This window comes from Astyanax mexicanus, chromosome 22, assembly GCF_023375975.1.
Source record: "Astyanax mexicanus isolate ESR-SI-001 chromosome 22, AstMex3_surface, whole genome shotgun sequence".
Taxonomy (NCBI): Eukaryota; Metazoa; Chordata; class Actinopteri; order Characiformes; family Acestrorhamphidae; genus Astyanax; species Astyanax mexicanus.
The window spans coordinates 31,942,696-31,960,594 of NC_064429.1; the positions used below are offsets into that span (position 1 = coordinate 31,942,696).

At 35.5% G+C, this 17,899-nt stretch overlaps 1 protein-coding gene across 2 annotated transcripts in view; it reads left to right on the forward strand.

The window, feature by feature from the left end:
- The window catches only part of rnft2 (ring finger protein, transmembrane 2), a 24,128-nt gene extending 6,820 nt beyond the window's left edge, over nucleotides 1–17,308 (forward strand). For both annotated transcript variants that reach the window (XM_049470381.1, XM_049470382.1), the window contains exons 5-11: nucleotides 312–388; nucleotides 2,100–2,200; nucleotides 3,915–4,068; nucleotides 13,534–13,683; nucleotides 14,079–14,144; nucleotides 15,649–15,750; nucleotides 16,629–17,308. In XM_049470381.1, the coding sequence (XP_049326338.1) occupies nucleotides 312–388; nucleotides 2,100–2,200; nucleotides 3,915–4,068; nucleotides 13,534–13,683; nucleotides 14,079–14,144; nucleotides 15,649–15,750; nucleotides 16,629–16,763 (785 nt within the window). In that variant the 3' untranslated portion in view covers nucleotides 16,764–17,308. The remainder of the gene's footprint in view (nucleotides 1–311; nucleotides 389–2,099; nucleotides 2,201–3,914; nucleotides 4,069–13,533; nucleotides 13,684–14,078; nucleotides 14,145–15,648; nucleotides 15,751–16,628) is intronic.
- The last annotated feature ends 591 nt before the right edge of the window (nucleotides 17,309–17,899 follow it).

Here is a 17,899-nt window from a genome sequence, read left to right on the forward strand (position 1 = left end):
TGAAGGAAGGAGTTCCTGGAGGTGATGAACAATAGTTGCTGCTTTTCCTTTAATTCAATTAAATGACCTCAAATCACCATCTCACTTCATCAGGTTTAGATCAGGGGATTAATGTGGAGGAATAACACTTTTTTTTTTTTTTTTTTTTACTGTTTACTACGTAATTTTATATGTGTCACTTAACAGTTTTCATGTCTTTAATATTAATCTACAATTTTGAAATTGCCCAAAATTATGACTGGTACTGTATGTTGCTGTATTACTGTAATCATAATAATTATTTTATTAATATATGTGTGTATATCCTTTAGGTATTGCTGTGTGTATTGGAATGGCCAGCACATTTGCATTCGCCAATTCAACTCTAAAGCACCAAGTGGCGCTAAGGGTAAGACTCAGTATCTTCAGGATGCTGGTGGGGGAGAAACACAGTAACAATATACTGTATATCAAAATATAGCAATATTATGTTTTTACAAATCTTTCTGGATGCTTATCTCTGTTCCATTAGTCAGCATTCATTAACATATGTGAATAAAATATCATACCCAGATTAATAATTTATCCAGTATTTATAACGTGGCGTATATTAACATGGAAAAAAAAAAACATTAAATAACTAAGCTGACTTTCTATATTATTTATCAGATATGTTAATTCTGACTGATGGGGGGGAAAAAAAAGGAGCACAAGTTTTATGTGTGCCTAATTTAGGGGTGGGCAATATTATATCGTATACAATATATCGTGACACAGAAATATCATGATATTAAAAATCCATATCGTGATAATAGGGCTGTTCTGTCTTAAAAGTAGTCTATTATTTACTGTTAAGCTTTAGGTGTATTTATTGTATAATTGTTTTAATTTGCAGTTTATATGCATGCACTAAATATTCTGCAATATTATTTGCTGCATTATATTATTTTATGCTCTATTATTTATTTTGCCACATTATGATTATTCTGTTATACTATTATACTATATTCCTGAAATTAATGAGTTATTTTAGTTTTCCTATATCGCCAAGTATATCGTTATCGCAAAAATACCCTGAAATATCGTGATATTATTTTAGAGCCATATCGCCCACCCCTAGCCTAATTATTGTCGATTAATAAACACCTCATAGACTATTTATTGTTATCGTTATAAACACAGATTTGATTATTATTTATTAGTTTGCGCAGATTCTATTTCCGTTTTCCTTAAATATAATAAATAAAAAAAAATCACTGTCACCTTACTTACAGTATTGCAATATATATCGCCAATGCAATGATCAAGCATAACATTATGACCGCCTTCTTTCTACACTCATTATTATTATTATTTTTTTCAGCTCCACTGATCATTATATAGGAGCACTTAGCATTTTAATAGATGCTTTAGTCATTTAACCCTTTCAAACCCTGCGATCATTACAATGAACATCATGTATTTCCTTTTTTAATGTTGTTTGTTTAATGTTTTGTTGCACCTAACAGTAATTAAGACCAACTGTTGTCCATTAGAATAGAGCATAAAGCAGCCAATGAAACAGTAGCTCAGCCCCGCCCACTTTATTGGGGGAAAAAAAACAGCAGCTCAGGCATTAAAAACCCAACAAGTTTGCTAATTATATGTGATTTAGAATTAAGTTAGAGTTAAGTTTTACTGTAAAGGAATGGTTTGTGACGTGAAAAGGTCAATATCACATATAAAACAAAACCAAAATGTTAAACATAGGCTTACAATGCAATGGACAATATTTTAGTTAATTGAAATTAACTGGATTTTATATTATTTTATGTAGTATTAAAGTCCTATTTTTCGTGCATTACTGGCAAAAAAAGGCATTTTAATATTTTTTCCATCACTGGAATATAAATCAGGTCTGAAAGGGTCTGAAATTAAGTAATTCTGATTCTTATGTACAAAGTTAAACCAGTAAATAAGGGCATTTTGCTTGATTTTAGTCTTACTTCACTCGTTTTGAGAGTTTGTGATTATAGGTTATGTTAAGAAATCTTACTAAGAAAAAATTGCTCACCCCATTAGAAGATAGTTGTGCTTAATTTAAGAATTTACGTATATATATAATATGTTTTTTTTTGTAGGAGGAGCGCTCTGTGTTCATCACTCTGTGGATCCTGGTGTTTCTCGCCGGCAACATTGTCTATGTGTACTACACTTTCAGTGCTGAGGAGCTGCACAACAGGTCAGTGTTTATGGGGTTTATAGTCCAGGACCATTTTTACACACATGCATCATCCTCCAGTAGTTAGTTCTCCAATCACACTGTAGATTTCTGATTTCATTTCTTTTATCATTTATTTCATTTATTAATGTTCCATTATTTCATTTTCCATTATTTATATTTATTGTTCTGTTTGCATTCTGTAGGATCATGTGTGTCTGCACATCATGTGAGTATTTAGTATTATCCCTTCCATCTCATCATTATTCATTTATCATCTTTACTTATATGAATTCAGTTTGTATTTTGATACTTGAAACATTTTGTGATGCACTATATGGGTAAAAGTACTGGGACACTGACAAGTTTATCGTTTCTTCTGTATTTTCTTTATTCTGTATCAAAATTAGAATCAGACATTACTTAACTTTCCAGATTTACGATGTTGAAGTGTGCACAAATTCAGCATCTAGATTCAGCACACTGAATCCTCTTCTTCCACAAACATGCCTTGTAATGTAATGTGTGCAGCATTTGGTTTTGCATTGTCTTGTTGAAAAATGCATAAATGTCCTTGAAAAAGATGTGTTGTCCTATCTTACACCCTACACAAGGCATGTTGCGATGTTCATTGCTATCTTACACCCCAACAGTCTTTCACGCCCTCCATATGCATTGTTAAAATAGCAACAGTGCTTCTAAATAAAACTACACTGATGGGAGTGGTGGTCTGGAAATTAAGTGTGTTCAGATAAATGTTTATTTTATATTTTGCCAAGATAGTGTATTGCTATCTTGGCAAAGGAAAACAGTGAAAGCAACCTAGACCGATGTTAACTGTCAGATGTTAATTGCTAACTTGGCAACGGAAAACACAGAGTAAAAGCAACCTAGACATATGTTAACAGTGGTTAATTGCTATTTTGACAACAGAAAACACAGTGAAAGCAACCTAGACAGATGTTAACAGATGTTAATTGCTAACTTGGCAACGGAAAACACAGTGAAAGCAACCTAGACAGATGTTAACAGACGTTAATTGCTATTTTGACAACGGAAAACGCAGTGAAAGCAACCTAGACCGATGTTAACTGTCAGACGTTAATTGCTAACTTGGCAACGGAAAACACAGAGTAAAAGCAACCTAGACAGATGTTAACAGTGGTTAATTGCTATTTTGACAACAGAAAACACAGTGAAAGCAACCTAGACCGATGTTAACCATCAGACAGTAATTGCTTACTTGGCAACGGAAAACACAGTGAAAGCAACCTAGACAGATGTTAACTGTCAGACGTTAATTGCTAACCTGGCAACGGAAAAACACAGAGTAAAAGCAACCTAGAAAGATGTTAACAGTGGTTAATTGCTATTTTGACAATGGAAAACACAGAGTAAAGGCATCCTAGACCGATGTTAACTGTCAGACGTTCATTGCTATCTAGCGTGTAAAAGCAAGCAGCAGTGCACAAACCCATAGTGTCTGCCTGTTGGCAGCTATGCAAACTTTTACATCCACAATAAACAGAATTTCATTGATTGCATTAATCTGCATTACAGAAGTGTACAACCACAACCTCGTACTATAAACATGGGCAATTTCTACATACTGGATTGAAATACGGTTTAATGGCAAGTGTAAACAGGGCTATTGTTAAAATAATAATAATAATAAAATAATCATTTAAACTGCTGTGAGATCTTTGTGTTAAATTTGTGTCGTTCTCCTCCGCAGCCTAATGTTCAGCAGGCCGAACATCAACAGCTATGATTTCTTTGATCTGATTTGGGTGGTTGGGATCACGGACTTTGTGCTGAAGTACATCACCATTGCTGTAAAGTGCCTTGTCCTGTTCCTGCCCAAAATCCTCCTCGCTTTCAAATCCAGGGTAAGAAACCTACTTTTTAACTGTGGTTTATACAGTACTTTCTGTGTGTGAACGAGCTCTGGAAAAATTTAAGAGACCACTTCAGTTTCTGAATCAGTTTCTCTGATTTCGCTATTTATATTATATGCTTGAGTAAAATTAACACTGTTGTTTTATTCTATAAACTACAGACAACCTTTCTCCCAAATTCCAAATAAAAATATTGTGATTTAGAGCATTTATTTGCATTTATTGAAAATGAGAAATGGCTAAAATAACAAAAAAGATGCAGAGCTTTCAGACCTCAAATAATGCAAAGAAAAAAAACAAGTTCATATTCAAAGTTTTAAGAGTTCAGAAATCAATATTTGGTGGAATAATCCTGGTTTTTAATCACAGTTTTCATGCATCTTGGTATCATGTTCTCCTTTCTCCACCAGTCTTACACACTGCTTTAGGATAACTTTACACTGCTTTACTCCTGGTGCAAAAATTTAAGCAGTTCAGTTTGGTTTGATGGCTTGTGATCATCCATCTTCCTCTTGATTATATTCCAGAGGTTTTTAATTTGGTAAAATCAAAGAATTCTCATCATTTTAAAGTGGTCTTTTATTTATTTTTTTTCAGTGCTGTATATATTTGATCGCAGTACCAAAAACATCGTTGTTTTTTTTACCACAGTACTGGAGACAGAGTGCATTATTAATTTGACATGTTGTCTTGTTAACTTGCATAGACATTTCGGCTGAAAATAATTATTTTATATATATATTCCCAAATTCTGTATATCACAAAATAATGCAATGTCAGTTGTTTATTTCCAGTATCGTATCTAAGCTCTGATCTCTGATCTGAGCTCTATTTCTATTGACACTATTTATCTATATTTATGTAATTGGTACAAATGGCCATTATCGGGTCACTGAGTTTGATTCGCCGGCTCTGATAAACAAGCCAATCAGTGCAGCCGCTCTCAGGACTGTGTGGCTGCTGTCCTGGCAAGCAGTAGGTGAGCTCATGGTCCCCAGAGGACCGAGTGAGGTCACCTCTCCCTGGAGCATGTACACACACACACCAGCACTTACACACACCAGTGCTCACACCAGCACACACACACACACGCACATGCATGGGTTTGTTTTTCTACATTGTCAGGACACAGGGTCATACGTGTGTTCCATAAGTGTTATGTAATGCTTATGTAAGCCCCTGAGTGTAATGTGTTATATGACCCACAGGTACAGGTACACACGTAGCTTTCTAAGAATGTATACCTCATACATATATTGGGTCATACAAGATATAGCATACGTATATGATGTAATATGATGTAGACATAAGGAATCATGTAGTCATTTAAAAGTGTTAAACAAACCAAAATACTGATGAGTGCCAGTTTCATCATCATGTTTTTGATGGTCTTGGTTACTGCACGGGTTGACTGATCTTCATTTCTTCATTTAGTTGAGTGTTTTTTGCTTCTCTATAATCTGGATTAGAACATTACTCAAATAGAGCTATTATTCACTGTATACCTGTAACTCTACCTCTTCACTACTTTACTTTAACTGATGCTCTCAAACACTTTATTAAGAGACAAGAAATTCAAGTAATTAATAATCTGCATATATTTACAGTTTAATCAGTCATTTTAATTCATCTCCATTTACTGTGTTATGCAAGACTTTACACCCAGTTGAAATAACATGCCATATTTCAGAATTTCTAAGTAAAAGAGTGTAAATCCTCTTCTGAAAACAAGCATAGTGTACATTCGCACATTTCATATGCAATTTGTATTTTATTTTTCAAGATAAGAGTTTTGCAAAGTAGCAGCAGCACAGGGGACACAACAGAAGTGTCCAATATACAACAATATAAAATAATATCTATATACAACAAATACAAGAGAACATATTACTAAAAAGTATAGATCTAGAAAAAAAAAGATTAGAGGAAGCATGGTTCCCCAGTATACACATATTTTAAAGTAAATTTATTATTTTTAACTTTTATGGAGATGCCAATTTCATTTTCCAGCAGGACTTGGCATACTACCCACACTGCCAAAAGTACCAATTGGTCTTATATAATATTCTAATTTTCTGAGACACTGATTTTTGGCTAAGCCATAATCATCAACAATAACAATTTGAACTGAATTACTGAAAGTCACTTTTTTAACGATATTCTAATTTTTTTGAGATTCAGCTGTATGTGGCGATTTTGCACATATTGTTGGGAAACAGATTATTGCTACACATGGTGAATGTAGCATACTAGTGCACTAGAGCAGTAATAAGTAAACAATAAGTATTCACATACAATATTATAGTTTATGTGCATATTTTAAAATAATTAATTTAAAAATATATATTCAAGCATTTTAATAGATATTGAAAATCATTTTATTAGTAATATATATTTTATATAATTTCTAAGAAGCAACCTATATGGACATAACATGAAAACAAAGCAAAACAAAACACACACACACACACACACACACACAGACACACACAGGAGTTCCATCATCATTATGTATTCTCTTGCTGCAGGGTAATCTGGATGGGACTCCCCATAAACACCAAACACTCCAATCAGTGTATTGCTCCTCCGCTCACATGCACTTTCACACACGTACACACACACACACACACACACACACGTACACACACACATTTTCCACCTCTCGTAATGTGCCCAGGTGGCCCACTGTCAGCCGATGAAGTCATGGCCACACAGTCAGCCTTTCTGTCTCATTACTGTGCCATGCTGAGCATCACTGTGGCTCCAAACACACACACACACACAAACACACACACACACAAACACACGTACACATACTCACACAAGCCCATACATATATATATGCACTAAAATATTAGGACACAGCCATTGGCTATATCAGTGTAGTAATATTACCGTATCTCCTCATTCCACATGCTTCCTTCACAGCTTTATTTTTTAAGATGCCAGTTCTGTATCTCTCAGCTTGTCCAGAAATGCATGTGTAAAATGTGTCCCTTCAGCCTTGTTATTAAGCATACTTATTTATATACAAAAATGCATACGGTCAATTTATAATGATTCAGATAACAGTCACTGCCCATATATTTTATGCTTCCTTTATGATAGCATGTATGTTAGGGATGCACAACACTTGGTATTTAGTATTTGGTATTTGTGGTATTTTTAAATTAAAATACTGAATCATTTGCAACAATTTGCACATTTATGCTTCATTGTTTCATTGTTTAAAGCATTATTATGTAGTATTTTTTATTTTACATAGCTTCATTTATTAATCGTGTTGATGTTTTACTGGTGCTTTGTAAGGAAAATCATTATCATATATTTGTTTTACACTTTAAGGTTCTTTTCCGTTGCATTTATGTATTTATTTACTTACTTTTTGACCTATTTATACAATTTACCAAATGTTCTCTTAATAATTTCTAGTTCTACTTCTACTATAATTTCTACATTTAAAAAGACATACTTTTATTTGGGCAATTTGAAAAAAAAACTATGAAATGGCATAAACAGCAAAAGTTTATTAATTTCTGCAACATCTAATGAATTTTGGAATTTAATAAGCCGTCTCTTGATTTGGGACGCCAAAAACCGTCAGTTCACTGTTCTGCCATATCTGTCTTAATGTGAGTGTGAGTTTGTGTGCCACACAATATCTTAACATTTGCTCTTCTGCATCAGTCCACATACTTCTTTTACTTCTTCCAGATGTCGCTTTTGTACTTCTCAGCTTGTCCAGAAATGCATGTGTAACGCATGTCCTTTAGTGGTGGCTTTAACTGTGAATTGCTGAATTACACTTCCCACCTGTAGGGGGAGCCCAACAGCAAGCGCTACCAATTCACCAACTCTCACATACAGTAATGCTGCTTTAAATCTGGAACTGATTTAGTTATAGCCTCGGTGTGTCCAGTTTAGTCCAGTTAAAAGTGGAAAAAACAAAGGACTAATCAGTGTTTTAATCAAATCCCACCCCTCGTGGATTAAGATTAATGGAACACATGCTTTCCCCACCCAAGGGACCTCCCCTAGCACCCCGAGCGCCCGCTATAAAAATGAATTCTTTTATTGTTATTATGGAAGCGCAGCCGTTACTGTCAAACCCGAGCAGAAAGAGACGGCCCCCCGCGATGAACGCTGGCCGGGCTTTTTAGCGTCTGGCCGCGCTCCAGTTTCAGCACGTCTAATCAGAGGAGCCGAGACTGGCGAGACTGGGAGAGGAAACAGTTTGGTGGAAACTCTGGCGTAGATGAATTGCCTGTGTGGGCAGGTCACGGGACCCCGGCGGGCATCGAGCTCGCATCCAAACAGGGTGATTAATTGCTGTCAGAGAAAATCCAAGCAATCATTATGCATATGCAGCGTAGCAGTAGTCAGTCTCTCCTCTCGGCGGAGGAGCGAGGAGCGCGAGTTGTGTTCGGGATTTCAGAGCATATGTTGGAACAGATTCCCTGCTCTGCGTAGCTGTCCACATTCCTTATATCTGAAAGTTTTATCATGGGGAACAAAATCTAAATTAGAAAAGCTATTTTACCTACTTTATTCATGACTTTATTCATTATTGTAAATCACCTCTAATTCTACTTTTCTCTGCTGAAACTAAGACGTCCAGAGTCTAAAGTTAAGCTGAGCTAAAGGCTAAAGCTGTTGCCATGTGGGTCAGCCAAACCTCAGTACTCACCGCATCTTCATTTCTCTGAAATGAAGCTTTTACTCTGTACTTTTAATAGTTACCAGTTTATATGGTGCACTAAGGGACACTAGTAAGGAACAGGGGTGTCGACATGTTTCCCTTCAAATTCAGCAGGTCTCACGGCTTGTGGCGAGAACTGTAAAGCTAAAATAAGTTACGTAATCACAACTGTAATTCTTACAGAAACTCCTGTATAACTCTGTACTTCAGAAGAGTGGCTTTACTGCTCCTTCATACCTGACTGGTAAAATTCATAAATAAGTTCCACCAGATTATAAGGCACACTGATGATTTTTGGGAAAATTTAAGGATTTTAAGTCACCTTGCAAAAAAGTATTATTATTGCATAATGATTACAATTTATAATTATTAATAATCAACATGGCTATGATTGGTTAAACATATACATATATAAATATATATATATATATATATATATATATATATATATATATATATATATATATATATATATACATATAAATAGGAATAATCATGTTTATAATGCCTTTTGGATGCATTATAATCTGTTACAGGTGTGGTTATAGAGTCTTATAGAGATGACACTCATTGAAAGGACTGGCTGTAGAAACTTTAGACTGGGATTCCAGCCATCTAGTTTTCGATTGATTAAGTGTAATGTTGTCACATGACCACTAGATGGTACAGGCAGTGTCCCTATGTGAGGCCAAAGGGTTAACATTTAAAAAAAAATTAAGCATAAAGGTGCAAAAAAACAGAAATGTAATGTCCTCATATGAGGACGGCAGGACTCAAGAGGTGTCATCCTTAAATTCAATCCATTCCAATTACAGTATCAACCCACTGTCCAAACTATGGCCCGCGGGCCATTTGCGGCCCGTTTTCTTTTTTGGAGCGTCCCGCGAGGTATTTTAAAAATAGAATGAAAGTTGGCCCGCTGTTAAGCAGGTTTTTATAGTGTGAGATTCAAAGTTTGAACGCTAAGTGTCAGAAACGAGCCAAAGAGTCTAAAAGCGGAGAGGGTGCGCATTTCTAGCGTAGAAAAACAGGCCAAAGTCTAAAAGCGGAGAGAGTGAGCATTGCTAGCGCAGAAAAATGGGCCAAAGAGTCTAAAAGCGGAGAGGGTGCGCATTTCTAGCGCAGAAAAACAGGCCAAAGTCTAAAAGCGGAGAGAGTGAGCATTGCTAGCGCAGAAAAATGGGCCAAAGAGTCTAAAAGCGGAGAGGGTGCGCATTTCTAGCGCAGAAAAACGGGCCAAAGAGTCTAAAGGGGAGAGGGTGCGCATTTCTAACACAGAAAAACGGGGCAAAGAGTCTAAAAGCAGAGAGAGTGAGCATTTCCAGAGCAGAAAAACAGGCCAAAGAGTCTAAAAGCGGAGAGAGTGCGCATTTCTAGCGTAGAAAAACGGGCCAAAGAGTGTAAAAGTTGCCGTAATTAAGGAGTTTAATATTAAGAGACATCATGAAATTAAACATCAATTTGAAAAATCTTAGTTTACACAACACTGTCAAAGATAAAGATAGTAAGTCAAGTAAAATGGTGTGTAAATGAAATAATCAGGAAAATGTATTATTTAAAGTGGTATATTTCATTATTTGTTTTATTACAGAGTCTGTGGCCCGTGACTTCAAATATATTTCTCCTTCTGGCCCCCAACAAAAAAAGTTTGGACACCCCTGCTATCTTGGTATACAGAGGTAGTACTGGTGATGGTTATGGTCTTCTACTGGTCTGAGAGGTTGACTGCTAGCCTTAGCGTAAGTGGGTAGCAGGTGTACAGCGCTTCTGCCAGTTTTCTTTGTAGTGCGGCTAAATTGTCCATCATGCCAGGAGACTGTGGAGCGTTGGTCCGGCGCCACCGTTTAGGCCTAGATTCAGCTTTCTCTCACTCCCAGCCTCTTTTAAATCACATGGGAGAGAGAGGGGTGCCTTCAGAACACTGATGCTCAGATGAAATTCGCCCAGTTTTTGGTTTTGGCTTGGCGTTCGCTGTGCTCTTCTGTGCTTAAGTGCTGGCACTCCTCTGGCAGCTCCAGAACCCTTCTCTTAGCTGTCTGCTGGGCACAGGAGCTGCCATTATTCCTGGTTGTGTTTCTTTTATAAAAGGAGGAAAGAATGACGTCTGCGGTTGGCACAATAATAATGACATCAAAAATAACGACAATAACAATGAAAATATTGCTTCAAGGCATTTTCACTAAGTTTTCTCTTGTGGTTTGAATTAAATCTAACATTTTCTCATTCTGCACCTTTTTTTTATTAGTTTTTTAGGCTTAAATGCATCTGTAGGCTTGCTGATAATTAAATAATCTATAAGGGATGGGTCAAAATATATTTTTGCGATGCATCGTGCCGTTTTCTTTTTGAAGACTGACCATCTACTAGAGGTGGGTCGGAATATCGGTTTTGCAATATAAAGTATCATTTTTGTTTGAAGACTGATCATGTTCTGTCTTCTGGCTATCTAATAAAATATTGTTTTTCAAATTTGTTGCATCGTTTTCATTTATATTTATATTCACTGGGGGTGTGTCAAAATATAGATTTTTTTTTTTATGTATCATTTTCATTTGAAGACTGACTATCTACTAGAGGTGGGTAAAAAAATGAATTATGCAATGCATCGTTTTTGTTTAAAGACTGACTATCTACTAGAGGGGGGTCAAAATATAAATTTTCTGATGTATTGTATCGTTTTTGTTTGAAAACTGTCTACTAGGGTTGGGTAATCATATTAGTTTTGCGATATATCCTATAATTTTCATTTGAAGACTTTCAGTCTACTAGGGGTCGGTCAAAATATCGATTTTTCAATATATCGTATCCTTTTTTTGAAGACTGACTATCTATTAGAGGTGGGTCAAAATATAGATTTTGCGATGTATCGTATGAGAGTGGGTCAAAATATTGATTTCGCAATATATTGTATCGCTTTTGTTTAAAGACACTGTCTACTAGGGGTGGGTTAAAATATTGTTTTTGCAATCTTATGAGGACGGGTCAAAATATACATTTTGTTATGTATCATTTTCTACTAGGGGTGGGTCAAAATATCGATTCTGCGATATATATCGTATTCTTTTTTTTTTCTTTCTTTGAAGACTGGCTATCTACTATCGATTTTGCGATGTATCGTATGAGAGTGGGTCAAAATATTGATTTCGCAATATATTGTGTGTTTTTGTTTGAAGACTCACTGTCTACTAGGGGTGGGTGAATATATTGATTTTGCGATGCATCTTATAAAGGGTGGTTCAGAATATAAATTTTGCAATGTATCAATTTTCATTTGAAGACTGTCTACTAGGGTATGTCAAAATATCAATTTTGTGATATAAAGTATCATTTTCGCTTGAAAACTTACTATCTACTAGGGGTGGGTCAAAATATCGATTTTGTGATATATCGTATAATTTTAGTTTGAAATCTATTTACCAAGGGTGAGCCAAAATATAGATTTTGTGAGATATCGTTTTCATTTGAAGACTGACTGTCTACTAGTGGTGGGTCAAAAATATTGATTTTGCGATATATATCATATCGTTTTTGTTTGAAGACTGAATATCTGAATATAAGGGTCAAAATATTGATTTCGCAATGTATTGTATCGTTTTAGTTTGAAGACTCACTGTCTACTAGGGGTGGGTGAAAATATTGATTTTGCAATGCATCTTATGAGGGTGGGTTAAAATATAAATTTTGTTATGTATCATTTTCTTTCTAGGGGTGGGTAAAAATATCGATTCTGCGATATATCGTATTCTTTTTTTTTTGAGGACTGGATATCTACTAGGGGTGGGTCGAAATATCGATTTTTGTGATATATCGTATCATTTTAGTTTGAAATCTATTTACTAAGGGTGGGTCGGAATATAGATTTGGCGGAATGTTGTATCATTTTCGTTTAAAGACTGACTATCTACTATGGGTGGGTCAAAATATATCGATTTTGCGATGTATCGTATGAGGGTGGGTCAAAATATCGATTTTGCGATGTATCGTATGAGGGTGGGTCAAAATATCGATTTTGCGATGTATCGTATGAGGGTGGGTCAAAATATTGATTTTGCAAAATATTCTACCATTATAGTTTGAAGACTGACTATTTACTAAAGGTGGGTCAAAATATCGATTTAGCGACGTATCGCATAAAGACGGGTCAAAATATCGATTTTGTGATATATTGCATCATTTTCGGTTGAAGACTCATTGTCTACTGGGGTGGGTCGAACTATTGATTTTGCGATATATCGAATCGTTTTTGTTTGAAGACAGACTATCTACTAGGAGTGAGTCAAAATATTGATTTTGCAATATATTGCATCGTATTTTTTTTGTTTGTAATATATTTTTGATAACTGCTGTTTAATAAATAAAATATTTTTCATTAATCCATATGGTGGTGCTATAATCATATGCATAGTGTAAAAAAACCTGTGGTGAAGAATATTGGTTTAGAAATTTTGTAAAACTGATATAACTTCAAAAATAAATCCATAATTCCTGTTATTTGCTTGTTATTTTTGTGCATATTTTATCTTCTTGAGTAACACAGTTGCTGTGAAGTATCGTAGAGAATTTGTTTCTTTTTCTTGTGATATATCGAGTGTAGCAGTATTGCAGTATCGTGATACCATCATTATCATGAGATGCCCTGTGACTCTAACCTTTGCTATCTACTGGTGCATCACATTATCTGTCTGTGTTCTGATCGTTAGGCTTTAGATAATGGTCCGTATCGCCTCTTTGATCATCTTCACTGTGTTTCTTGACAGGGGAAGCTGTACTTGCTGATCGAGGAGCTGAGTCAGCTGTTCCGGGCCTTGGTTCCCATTCAGATGTGGTACAAATACATCATGGGGGAAGATCCATCCAGCAGCTACTTCCTGGGTGCATCGCTGATTATTATCTACAGCCTGTGCAAGGTAAAGTGTCACGTACGCTGGTGGGCACAGGTGTTGGAAAACAAGCTTTTTGATCGGGTTTTTGGGTGTTAAAATGATTCCATAGATGATTTAGCAGATGTTATCTATTTGGTTTGGGGTTTTTTTTTGTAAGTGCAAGGATGGTGGCGGGATTTCAGAAAAGCTGTTTATCGCTAGCAGATTTAACTCAAAATTTTATGAGACATTGCATGCGAGTGCTGCTCCCCATCACCTGAAAATGAGCTTTCTGCGATACGTCGAGGAGGTTTATTCTGGGAGAGAAGCGACAGAAGCTTATTACAGGAGCCAGTTGAGCAGATCAAATAAAAACACCGCTGTCAGGCGCGCCTCTGCTATTATCCTATCTTTTCTGTTTTTCTCTTTTTCCTTCACAGTCCTTTGATCTTTGTGGAAGAGTATCAGGCATCCGGAAAGCGTGCATGGTTCTGTGCAGCTCGCAGGTTGGTTATTGATCCCTTTTTCCAAAAAAGATTCCCTCTATGTTACTGACATTTATTTTTATTTCTTTCTGCTGTGATATTTGCTTGTGCACTTTATATAAACCTGTGTGCTAGTGTTTGTAACCACTCAACTGAGCTCTCCTCTGATTGGCTGTCAAACCCAAAACAATGCAAATTATGATAATGACTGAATTACTAAAATAAGTACATTGCAAGACTCTAGCCTGGATACAAGATGAGATATGTTGGTTAGGCATGGTGGAGGTATAAAGGTCCTGCAGCGCATTTACCGTATTTTATAGGGGTGTCACGATTTCGATATTTAATCGGAATCGATCAAAATTATGTCATGGTCTCGAGCCTCAAAGTCAAAAAGAGCCGACGCCGTGGACGTTGTGACTGCTCAAAGAGCAGCCCTTTCTCCAGAGAATGTGGACATTCTCATCTTCTTAAAGAAAAACTTGAAAATATAAAAAGTAACAGTTATTTTGTCTAGCCTCAAATATGTTAATAGTTTTGGTACCTTAAGGAGCATCTTTCTCTCAGATAAAGTTAATAATATATCTTTATTAAAGAAAAAAACTTGTCATTCTCAGGGACCGAAAAAGTCTTAAAGTCTTATTTGTCATGTTTAACTGTTATAGTAGGATAGAGTTCAGTTTGTTAAGGCTCTAATTGTTCTATTATTTTTGTACATGACTGTTCCTGTATTTTTTATTATTTATTTTGTTATGTTGCACATTGCTGTTTTAATAGTGCACACTGCTGCTACCAAAAAAAGCCACCAGATGGCATTACATATATATCTTAATTAAATTATTTAAATTTGACCATTAGAGCCTAATGTGGTGTATTACAGATCACTTGTATCACTTTGCATCACTTATATCAAGATGAATCAAACCAATGACTGACTAATCTAAAACTGGCATAGGCCTCTCTGCTGTAAAAAAAGAAAATCGAGAATCAAATCGTGACGCTAAAATCGGAAATAAAATCGAATCGAGGATTTAGAGAATCGTGACATCTCTAATATTTTTCACACTATAAATAAAGCACAGCGGATTATAACGTGCACTTTCAGTGAACATCTATTTTCTGGTCTATTTTTTTTATACATAAGGTGCACAAGATTATAAGACTCATTTGAAGTGACACTAGTAAGAAACAAGGGTATCGCCATATTTTCCTTCTAATTCAGCAGCTCAGTTAAATAAACGTAACTGAAATTCTAAAAAAAAAAAATAATAATTATAATCTTTTAAAGTTAAACGAGCGCTGGATGTTACACAATCTACACAGATTTCTCTAATAAAAAATGTTTATTTGGGTGATTAAAGAGCTTCGTTTATTTGCAGTAAGCTTAGATTTTTAAAATTTCTCCAGCACTAAGGCTGGAGCATTAGCATCCTAATGCTTTGGGTTCTTTAGGTTTTTCTTGGGGAACTTTTTTTTTTATGTGTGTATTCATGTGTGTATTTGTGTGTGTGTGTGTGTGTGTCAGACGTACGGTATGAGAGCCAGCAGTCAGCAGTGCAGTGAAGCAGGGGATGTGTGTGCGATCTGCCAGGCTGAGTTCAGAGAGCCAGTCGCTCTGCTGTGCCAGGTAAGATCAGCAGAACCCAAGTCTAAAGTCAGTGCAGTTTTGTTTTCCCACAAAATCTTACAGCACTTCATGCTGAACCTCTGCTACTGACAACTTTTATGGAGATGCAGATTTCATTTTCCTGCAGGACTTGGCACACTGCCCACACTGCTTAAAGTACCAATTGGTCTTTTATAATATTCAAATTATCTAAGACACTGATTTTTGGATTTTTATTGGCTGTTTCATTGGAGTTTCACATTTTAAACTACTGAAATTACTGAAATAAATTAATGTTTCAATGATGTTTTAAAATGTTTGACATGCACTTTTTGCTAGAGCTAGAAAAAAATTATACCACTTAAAAATGATGAGTTTCTTTGATTTTACCAAATTGTAAACCTCTGGAATATAATCAAGAGGAAGATTAAATGATCACAAGCCATCAAACCAAACTGAACTGCTTGAATTTTTGCACCAGGAGTGAGAAGCATGAAGTTATCCAAAAGCAGTGTGTAAGACTGGTGGAGGAGAACATGATGCCAAGATGCATGAAAACCATGATTAAAAACCAACCAGGATTATTCCACCAAATATTGATTTCTGAACTCTGAATATTTGCATTATTTGAGGTCTGAAAGCTCTGCATCTTTTTTTTTCTTTTTTCTTTTTTAAGCCATTTCTCATTTTCTGTAAATAAATGCTCTAAATGACAATATTTTTATTTGGAATTTGGGAGAAATGTTGTCTGTAGTTTATAGAATAAAACAACAATGTTCATTTTACTCAAACATAAACCTATAAATAGCTAAATCAGAGAAACTGATTCAGAAACTGAAGTGGTCTCTTAATTTTTTTCCAGAGCTGTATTAATATTTATTATGTGGTATATTTTGCAGCATGTGTTCTGTGAGGACTGTCTGTGCCTGTGGTTCGACCGTGAGCGGACGTGCCCGCTGTGCCGCGCGGTCGTCGTGGAGACGCCTCGCAGCTGGAAGGATGGCACCACCTCTGCCCACTTTCAGATCTACTGACCCCCGATGGGTATCGGCCAGTCAGAGCTCGGGTGGGCAAGGAGGAAATGCACAATCAGTGCAGAAAGCTTTTCTGTGCTCATTTATTAATGTCTTAGGATCTAATGGAACAATATGAAGCTTCTGCAACGGTTCAGCAGAACCACTGAACTTAGTGTTTCATTGAATTTACTTGATTTAAAATATATTATTTTGTCTTCGGTTGTCTTACTTTCGGCAGTAACTGTGTCATATGGTATGGTATATGCAAAAACCTTGCATCTCAATTTTTGAGTTACTGATATAAAGTGAATCTAGCAGCTGTTCTTCATGTTATATCAACATTCCTTGATGAATGGACCATAATGCTCCAAAATCAGTCGGAACAAAATCTTTTTCCAATGACTTCCACTAAATGTTAGATAGAAGGTTTTTGCAATGTCAAATTCACAAATAAAAAATGCTAAGAAGATGCTACAAAGAGTTATTTGAGAGATGCCAAAGAATCATTTTGTTTCCAAAAAGAATAGATAGAGTATCCCTGAAGAGCATTTTTAAAGATGGGGGGACAACATTTTTGTCACTATTTGTTCACTATTTCAGATTAAACGGAGAAGGAGCAAGGAATCTGACAATCAGATTCATGGAGCAAATTTGTGTGTCATATTACACAAACCTTTATCGGTTAGAGTAAGTTTAATTTTCTGACCGTTTGAGGCTAAATGCAAAAAAAAAAAAAAATTGGATGTAGAAACGCATTAAATTTTATAGATTTAGTGCAGTGTACAAAAAATGTTTTCGCCCAATTTTTTTATAACATTTCTTTTTCCTTCTCTGCCTCTTACAGTCAGAATTTTATGGAAAGAAAAAAAAAAACTTTTCTTTATTTTTTTTATTTTTTCTATTTTTGCATCTTGTAACAAAAGTAAGTTAGATTAAACCATCAGATTTGTGTTACAGAGGGTACAAAAATGGAAAAATCTGAAAATAATCATGGAAAGACTCACTTTTTAATTTTTCTTTAAATTCTGTTTAGGAAAGGCTAAAATAATATACTAGAACATTGAAAATCTTGATAAAAACTAATTTCTTCTTTACTATACTGAATGGAAAAAATTAAATATTTAAGTTTTACTCCCAGTTTTCTCATTTTAAAT